General features: G+C 45.6%; 2 protein-coding genes across 6 annotated transcripts; one reads left to right on the top strand and one right to left on the bottom strand.

Moving 5' to 3' along the window:
- The first annotated feature begins 252 nt into the window (after positions 1-252).
- Positions 253-6,490, top strand: LOC105559144 (cap-specific mRNA (nucleoside-2'-O-)-methyltransferase 1). 5 transcript variants are annotated; one of them, XM_012007234.1, is made up of 5 exons: positions 253-529; positions 741-816; positions 906-1,028; positions 1,978-4,085; positions 4,483-6,490. In XM_012007234.1, exons 4-5 carry the CDS (start codon positions 2,125-2,127, stop codon positions 4,970-4,972), a joined length of 2,451 nt encoding a protein of 816 aa, XP_011862624.1. In that variant the 5' UTR covers positions 253-529; positions 741-816; positions 906-1,028; positions 1,978-2,124; the 3' UTR covers positions 4,973-6,490. The 5 variants fall into 5 exon arrangements, with proteins under 5 accessions (XP_011862624.1, XP_011862622.1, XP_011862623.1 ...); XM_012007232.1 differs by having other exon boundaries at positions 906-4,085; XM_012007233.1 differs by lacking the exon at positions 906-1,028.
- Positions 6,491-6,559: 69 nt separating this feature from the next.
- LOC105559145 (N-alpha-acetyltransferase 60) lies at positions 6,560-9,373 on the bottom strand. Its single transcript, XM_012007237.1, has 2 exons — positions 8,751-9,373; positions 6,560-8,351 (listed from the first exon to the last, which is right to left on the bottom strand). Exons 1-2 carry the CDS (start codon positions 9,094-9,096, stop codon positions 7,774-7,776), a joined length of 924 nt encoding a protein of 307 aa, XP_011862627.1. The 5' UTR covers positions 9,097-9,373; the 3' UTR covers positions 6,560-7,773.
- Between the last annotated feature and the right edge of the window lie 13 nt (positions 9,374-9,386).

Raw genomic sequence — 9,386 nt, forward strand, 5'->3', positions numbered from 1 at the left:
GTCCCAGTCTACAATAGATGATTTAAGCCCTAAGCTTTAAGAAATTGGCCAATCACGGTCAAGTATGAGTAGAATGCGCGACTGTGATTAGTCAATTTCTTAATCCCTGGTCCACAATCTTGCTTTAAGTAAGTTGTAAGCCTTAAGCCGTAAGAAATTAACCAATCGCAGGCATTTATTCCCCTCACTCTCACCTGTGATTGGTTAATTTCTTACGGCTTAAGGCTTACAACTTACTTAAAGCAAGATTGTGGACCAGGGGTAAGGCTTAGGGCTTAAATCTCTATTGTAGACTGGGACTAATAAACCAGAGCCCCCCTGTCTAGTATGCTACGATGTCTATGGTGGAAGCTAAGCTCACGGTGGTAGTCTTGTTCTGTGCGTGGTTTGTTATTCCGAACAGGACGCGAAAGAGAAATATTTATGAGAGAGAAAGATGTCATTAATGTGAATAAATTGTCGCCAAATACCGGACCGTAATAGACTTTATTATTGTTTCTATCTCAGTGAGCATACGTTGCGTTAAGATGTACGTTTTTTAAAAAATACTTTTAAGCGGACGCGCGCATAAGCACCTCAAACCTTTCAACCGTCGTTTTTCCTGCCGTCGCCAAGTATTATATCTCTCTTTCACTCTGTAATCGTCACAGATTTGACCGCGATGTAAAACTACGCGAACGCCTCGTGTTAAGTTTTCCCCAACAGCTTCGAACTTGCAATTAATGTTTTTGACTTTACAGGTTAGGAAAAGGAAACTTGATTAGAAGACGTTTTGCAAACGTCAAAAAACGTTTGTTACAAACTACATGGGTAAAGGTGCGTATCATCCTCGCGTCTTCCTCCTTTTCCCTTTTTATGTATTTAATTTCAAGAGCAAATTCTGTAACTGGATTGTGTTGCCTTAGATGTTACCGCTGTAACACTGCATTCCGATGAGATTGGTGAATCGGTAGCGTTGGAGATAGATTATAATCACATTCAGCAGAACGTAGCGAGTGGCGATAAAGCCCTTTGCCTTCGCTTGAGCGGTTACCTTTGAATCCCATTGATTTGCCGTACATTGAATTTCGCAAGCAAATTCTATAACTAGATCGTTGCCTTGGTCCGAGGGGGAAATCGCTGAGGACATTGTGGTGTACAGATTTGCGGCATTTTTGGGCATTAGGTCTTGCTGGGATTTTATAGAGATAAAATAAGATACAAGTTTCTTTCCTTTTACATGAAAACCTAAGGTGCGTTCGGGAAGCGCGCTTTCGGCGCTAAAAACATCTTCTATCTTTGTTCGACATACAGTGAGTGACGAAGATAGACTGACGTTTTCAGCGCTAATAGCGTCTCCCCGAACGCAGCCTTAGATAAATCTCACTTGTGACGTCACAACTCAGTCGAATGCATGTTCCTTTTGATTCTTGAGAGGTGAGATTCAACCAGATTTAACTGAGTTTTTGCACACGATCCAGACCGTGTGCTTTAGTGAGTTCAATAGACTCACATTAATGACGTCGTATCTGAGTATAAAATGCTCGCATAACTGAGTGACTCGGTATCACTTGAGTGTAAAAGGAAAGCAGCTAAAGCACTGAGCATTAGTGGGCATTGGTGTAAACATTTTGGTCAGCGATTTCCCCCTCGCCTTGGCCTAACGTTACATTTGTCGTAAGACAAATTTTTCAGCGCGTCGATTGACTGCTGAATAGAAAGTTTCTAGATGCTCGAGAATTTTGCTATCCTGCAGCCAATCAACGCGCGTAAAACATTTGTCATACGACAAATGTAATATGAGCCTTGGATGATACCGCCATAGCGCTTTGCGGTGAAATTGGTGAATCGGAAGCGTTGGAAGTGAATTATAATCGTTCAGCAAAACGTAGCGAGTGGCGATAAAGCCTTTGCTCGAGCGATTACCTTTGAATTTCATTGATTTGCCATATATTTAATTTCGAAAGCAATTTCTGTAACTACATCGTTATCTTTTAGATGATACCACTATAACACTACTTTCTGATGAAATTGGTGAATCGGAAGCATTGGAGATAAATTGTATTCACATTGAGCGTAACGTAGCGAGTGGCGATAAAGGTTTGCCTTTGAGCGTTTACCTTTGAATATCATTGATTCGCCAACATGGATCAGGACGACGTGGAGTACTCGCTCGGCGAGCAGAATGGGGTCGGTTTCCAAGATTTTTACGAATCGCAGAGTAAGAGGATGAAATTGAATAGCGGAGAGGCGATCGGCGCTGGCCTACCTCCGGGAGAAACCTATATCAACGAAAGTGGAGCTGCAGACAACGCGAGTATCGATGGCAGCAAAAGCAACGTGTCCGAGAAGATTCAGCAAATGATGAGGAAAATGGGATACAAGCCGGGCAAGGGTCTCGGCAAGGACGACCAGGGTCGCGTGGAGCCGGTAAAAGCGGCCACTCAACGCGGTCGAAGGGGATTCGGTAATTACGTGCCGGGTCTCAAGGAAGCGGGTCTCAGGTGGAATCCCGAGGAGGAGGTGATAGACTTTCGAGAGGACATCAAGTGGCTGCAAAACATACGTTCCGATACGCCCGTGATGGAAGACATGACGGAGTGGATGAAGCTGGGGCCAAAGAAAAACATCATACACGACGAGACCATGTTTTGCGATCCGGATATCCTGATCCAGATCCTCGCTTGTAAGACCGTGTTCGATAAACTCGATAAGGTGGAGCTGCGTAAAGCGAGAACGCGCTCGAATCCGTACGAGACGATACGCACTGTAAACTTTCTGAACCGGGCGGCCGTCAAGATGGCGAATATAGATAAAGCGTGCGACTTGATGTTCACCGAGCCGAAGCACTTTGATCCCAACGAGCTGCTGTACTTCGCGGACGTGTGCGCCGGTCCGGGCGGATTCAGCGAGTACGTCCTGTCCAAGAAGAAGTGGCACGCCAAGGGATTTGGATTCACTCTGAAAAACGAGAACGACTTCACGCTGGACGAGTTTTTCGCCGGCCCCTGCGAGACCTTCCATCCGTTTTACGGCTCCAAGGACAACGGAGACGTGTTCGACGCGCAGAATCAAGAGGAGTTTCGAGCGCTGGTGTTGAAGCACACCAATGGTAAAGGCGTGCACTTTATGATGTCGGACGGAGGCTTCTCGGTGGAGGGTCAAGAGAATATACAGGAGATTTTGTCGAAGCAATTGTATCTGTGTCAATGCCTGGTGGCGCTGATGATAGTGAGGCCAGGAGGGCACTTTGTTACGAAGCTGTTCGATTTGTTTACGCCTTTCAGCGCCGGACTTGTCTACCTGATGTATAAGTGCTTCGAGAGTATCTGCATCTTCAAGCCCAACAGCTCGAGGCCGGCCAATTCGGAGCGTTACTTAATATGCAAGAGGAAAAGGGTCAATACGCAAGGGACGATGGATTATCTCTCTCACGTCAATCACTTGCTCTCCACGAGAGACGAGAGCAACGACGTGCTCGAGCTGGTGCCCTTCGACGTGCTGGAGGCGGACACAGAGTTCTTCGAATACCTGAGAAACTCCAACAACGATTTTGGAAGGAGGCAGATAGTGAATCTTCTGAAAATCGCGGCGTTCTGCGACAATCCGACACTGATCGAGATTAAGCAAGCGGAAATGCGGAAGGAGTGCCTGAAGCACTGGAACTTGCACGACCAAACTAGGGTGAGGCCGCAAATGTCAAAGCCGCAGGACAAGATACACGAGTTACTGGGCGAGTCCGTGACGCTGCTCAGTTGCGAAGCGACGAAATTGAAGGACGACAACGTGGAGAGCACGATATTGCAATATCAGCCGTACGACTGGTATTGCATGCCGTGCGGCTCGGGCCCGAACATGGAGGACGATAAATTGGCGACGTTCTACCTGGGCCTGGGAAGAAAAAAGGTGTACCGATACGTAAGAGGCAAGTGGGAGTCGGCGGGAGAAGCGAAGATCGAGTTGCCCCCCGACACGCTCGTGTACGCTGAACTAGTGTACGAGACTAAGTGGACGGGGAAGTATTTCTCGAAGACGCGCGCGCTGCACATTTTGGACGCTTACAAGCTCGGTGGAGAGGACGTGAGCAAGAAGTATTTGTCGATTAGGTGTGTTTTCTCCCGTGATGATTCCTCGAACGTAATGCAAAATTGTAAGATTTTAGTAACGCGTTCTAAACTACTGACGTTGTAATATGATTAATTGAACACATTAATTGAATCAAATTAAAAGTAATATCCGTATGTACGTGTATTAACGAATAATATTGCCAAAGTCTGTTGTAGTCCTTGCGCATTAAATTAAAGCAAATGTAAACGTCTGTTAAAGATAACGTACCGTCGAGTGCAGATTGATTTAAACTCAAATATACAAACGCAAGTTGACGATTATCATGTTACTTTTTACCCGATCTCGCTATTTGTTTTTGTTCGTGTTCTACAAGCATGCGTGCATTACTTTTCAGCCTATCCATGTAACTAGTATTTTGACGTGTGATATTTTCAGGTATAAGCTCACAAAAAAGTTTTGCGACGCCCTGTGGAAGCCGGTCCCGAACGACTGCACTTGCGTTCGCGCCAAGGAAAGGTTCATGCTAATGCCAGACATACACAAGAGACTGCGAGTGGCGCAGCGCCGTGTGAAGCTGGCCATTGCGTTCGAGTTCCCGAAAAGTCCGCTGGAATGCGACAGCGAGACCGACGCGAAGGAACCTGTGTACTCGGCGTTCAACAGCGTCATGTTCATACGAAGCACCGCTCACCCGTGGGTGCGTCACATCAGCCAGAAGTTTGGTGTATTTTACGTTTATAATTTAGAGTCGAAGCAATCGGAGTTTGAAGTCCGAAATAACATGCAAAACAGGCCGACCGCCGCCGAGGCGACTTTCGTTCAGGCGTTTAAGGAGCGAGTCGTCTGGAATTGGCCGCACGATTCGCAGGGTACTTTGAACATGGACGCCTTGATTGAAAAGCTAAGTCAATTTAAACGTACTTAGCTCGTTGTGTACATGCGTGTATATAACTGTTGTACATACCGTACGGTACATATACATATGTTTAGGTATTCATGTGTACATAAAAATCTTTTTCGAGAACAATGTGATGCACTACTTCAATAACAATATTACTTGGTTTATACGTCTCGAAAAATTGCGTCTTGAAACAGTGAAATTGCGGATAGGTTCCTCTGTAACTCCCTAAGTTAAAGAAGCCCCGCATATTCTTTACTCCCATGTTAGTAAGGAGCTTGTAGAGGTGTTTAAATCAAGTTACTCTCGGTGGGTCGCCTCTAATCCCGTGGCGACCGAAGAGAGAGGTGAAGAACTGAGTAAAAAGAAATAATTTTCGGGAAGATTTCAACCTGGTTCCTCGGCTCGTTGAACCAGTCGCCACTAGTTTCTAAAAAGTAATTTGTCTTTCACAATTGGTGCATTTTGTACGACTGATCCCTTCATGTGGCGCAGAGAAATGTGCGCTGCTTAGTAAACAAATGAACGACAAGATCCGAGTCAAATCCACGAACACCACTCACAGTGCTCAAAGCACCCGGATAAAACGGGCCCTTAAGCCTAATACAGGAAGAAGAAGAAGAGAAGAATTCCTTCGTGCTCAATTACTTCAAATTCTTCAAATCTTCAATCAGTCTGCTGTAATCTATAATATTTTCCAAGTAACAAATTATTCATTTAGTTGCCACCTCTCGATTGGGATCGGACAGCCCACCTCTTGCCTTTAACACCTTTGCAGCTTTGCTACTAACCCGAAAGTAGAAAGCAAAGCTGCCCCTTCAACACTAAAGAGGAGTCACAGAGCCACTAAGAAAATGCTATTGATATTACTAAATATGTAGTTAGTTGCTGGTATTTCTTTAACTCGTATATATATCGTACATTTTCAGTTAAACGTGGGTAATTGTTCGAAATATGCATTTGTTTGACTTGAATGGAAGTCCAGGTTCAAACCTAGCCGAGATATTTTTTGCAATAAATTTCTTTAATTACAATTTGTCAGTTAGCATCGTTTAACAATTTTTCTACATTGGTTGATCGCGTACTGGCGTCAATTCTTTACGTTAGATATTGTTTTATTTAACCTTTTGTTTTTCTCTCAATGCACCACTACTTCAAGATTAATTTTCGAGATACATAATCAGGTAGTTATTACAGTATTCGCTCGTTGCTGCAGTATTGCATACACATTATCCGACAGCAAAAATATTATGACTAATGTAATGAATGATAAAACTGCTCGTGAGTTTGATGTGTATTTGAAGAAAGCGCATAATTTGTTTTCGCGTATCGTTTAAAATAAAAACTTTATTTTTTTACACGTTTATTAGAATAATCACTTTCCTTGTAAATATTGAGAATTGAATGCAAGAATGCAATGAAATGTAAAAGTGCGTATGTGTAACTGCACTTATACACATGTCAATGTAAATTATGTTAAATACGATAGAACTATGTAAAATAGTATCTTGAAGTCGTTCGCGATAAATTATTAATTTTTATAAACGTGTGTTTTTCCTTTAATAATTCCTTGTAATCTAGAGACTTTATTGAAACAAGATTCACCCTGTTTCAATAAAATAGAGAAATAATTGCGCAATATAGATATTCAAAATTGTATTTAAAAAAAATTGCTAACAGATTTCTACATCATTCGTAAAATGCTAATTGGCAGTTTAGCTATACACAAGTTACGACACACCGCTATTTTTCATGTTACAAGTTTTAAGTGCGCTTAAATTTATACCACGGAGAAAAAATGGCTGTCTACTCTGTCATATGTAAACTAATTTTGTCTTATTCATGGACATGCGAGAATACCTGGAGATCCATTATCTCGATTGGATCAATGTGGAACGACCTTAAATGCCCACAAGTCGCATTATAGCTGGACCATATTATTGACGCGTTTTTTAAAATAATTCCTGCGGTATAAACATATTCCACTGCAGTTTAAGACAATCCGTCAGGATGAATCATCAGTCCGTCTTACTCCCGTTATTTCATGTTAAGATATTAAGTGTTTATTTAATATACAAAATATATACACAGTTTATACATATATTATACAATCGATGGCAGCAGAGGTATACAAAGTATGAATCGTAACGACGCAGTCTTTTAAATCATTTTTACTTTAAAAAATCATAATTCGCTCTACGATTTTCAATTTCCGGACTTCCTGGTAGAAAATTGAAGATTACAAATCTGAGAAAGTTTCGATACACGTCCTAAATTAGGTAAAACGTTACGCGAATCCTCGAGTAAAAAAATGGTGAAGTATAATCTGGAATTTTGTGCCTTCGTTAAAATTAACAACGATTTAACATTATAAATCTTTCGAAACAATGGAAGATATATATATATATATATATATTAGATATTATGCAAAAATCTCAACTTAATTATTTTTGGCAGTTACATGCGAACTATAGTATTATTACAATAGTATTATAACGGTATGTGTTCAACAACTAGCAATTCTTGATAACAGAAGCCGTGCTAAGGTACTCTGAAGCCTCGCTGCCCGAACTTTCGACAAACTTTAATATCCGTTCGCGTTACGTAAATCGAATCGTAGCATCCAGCGTCCATGTTTTTTCCTTTCTTCTAACTTTGCATCGGCACGCAGAACTACGCGATAAAATGGTACGGCCGCGCCGTGGCCGTCTACGCGAACCCGCTCGTAACGTCGACCAGCGCATGGCACTTTGCACACTCTATAACATCTCTAGAATCCAAAGGAGGAAAATAAATACGTAATGGAACATAACAAATCACAAAATGTATCATCTGTGGTAAGAGAGAACGGTGGTCGCCCACAAGAGACGCTGCCAGATCCACCGCGGCACCCTGCACGGCACGAGGCTGGTCATCGCGCCGGCCAGGTGACGCACCCAGTCCCAGATGCCCCAGGGCGCGTGGCCGCCGTTGACGTAGAGGACGTACGTGAAGCCGTCCTTGCACTTGCCCCGGATCGAGTAGTAGTACGGTAGGAAGCTGTGCAGCCGGAAGTGGCACCTCTGATAAAACAATATAGCGGGAGCGTTGCTGGAGAGCACGTGTAGGAAGACTGCCTTTACGGAGGAACGTTCGGGCGCGGTGACGTGGGCGAGCAGCTGCTCCAGCAGCAGCGAGGCGATGCCGTTTCTCCTGTAGGCGCGACGCACCCCCAGGCTGAGTATGTAGCCCACCAGGCAGTTCTTGCCCAGGCTGGAGCACAAGATGCCGCGGTCCTCCTTGTTCAGCCTGGCGTAGGGCTTTATCTCAGCGACGATCAGCCCTATTATCACGCCGCCGTAGACTGCCGCGAGCGCGTAGAACCTCGACGAGCTTGTGATGTCTTCGTACCACGAGTAAGGATAATCTGCGCGGATAAGAGATTCATCGTCAGCTCTGTCTTACTGATAGCTGAAGCGCAACGTTTCGCATGAAATTACCGAGTCCCTGCAGGTTTAGGTTAGAAAAATGTAAACAAAAAGAAGAAGATACGTCTCTAACGAAATGCTAAGATGATACAATTTTAAGGTTTAACAAAGCTGTTTCGATTCAAGAGCGCGCGTCCCCTCTGCCTCGCAAACATTTACTTTGAAACTCGAGACATGCAGTTTCTCCATACAACAAACTCGTTCTCTTCCCCCGTCAAACTATTTACATCTTCGCCAGTCGGAGAGTGAGAGCTGCTCGCCGAGAGAGGAAATGTTGAAAATTTCAGCGAGAACGTCGCTCTTTGAACAAACGGCAGGAACAAGTCCAGCCCTCTCACCTATGGGGAACCAGTCTTGGCAGAGCGAGCGCACCTCCTCCAGGTCGTCGGGGCAGAGGAAGCGCAGCTGCACCTCGCCCAGGACGCACAACGGCACCGTGACCGCCGATTTCGTCACCGTGACCGCCGGCGTCGCTACGGAGGTCGTCGTCGTCGTCGTCGTCGTCGTCGTTGCCGATCCGCCGCCGCCGCCGATGGTGGTGGTGCTGGTCGAGCCGCTCCTCGCGACGGTCTCATCCGTGGCGTACGAGGCGCGTACGTCGGCCGCGGCGACGGCGCCGCCGGGCCCGCTGTCGTCGACCTCCGGCAGGATCACCGGCAGGTACCGGTTAAAGGACACTGCCATCGCGCCGCGGCTCGCCTGGTCTCGCCGCGCGGCTCGTCATTTGTGCGTCGTACCGTCGGTCGAACGGTGCGGCGGCGACGACGGCGACGCTCGTCGCCCGTGAACACGCGGGTGGTTGGCGCCGCCTCCCTGTGCCTCGTCGGTGCGCGCGTTCCCGGCCGCGTGAGCGCGACGGACGGGACGGGCCGAGGGTGCCGACACTGCCGACTGCCGTGCCGTGCCGTGCCGTGTCACACGCGTTTCGTTGTTTCTCGCGCCTCCTCCGGCCCCCGCGCCCCGTGTAAACGACC

Source organism: Vollenhovia emeryi, unplaced genomic scaffold, assembly GCF_000949405.1.
Source record: "Vollenhovia emeryi isolate VEMERY1.0 unplaced genomic scaffold, V.emery_V1.0 DF939288.1, whole genome shotgun sequence".
NCBI lineage: Eukaryota > Metazoa > Arthropoda > Insecta > Hymenoptera > Formicidae > Vollenhovia > Vollenhovia emeryi.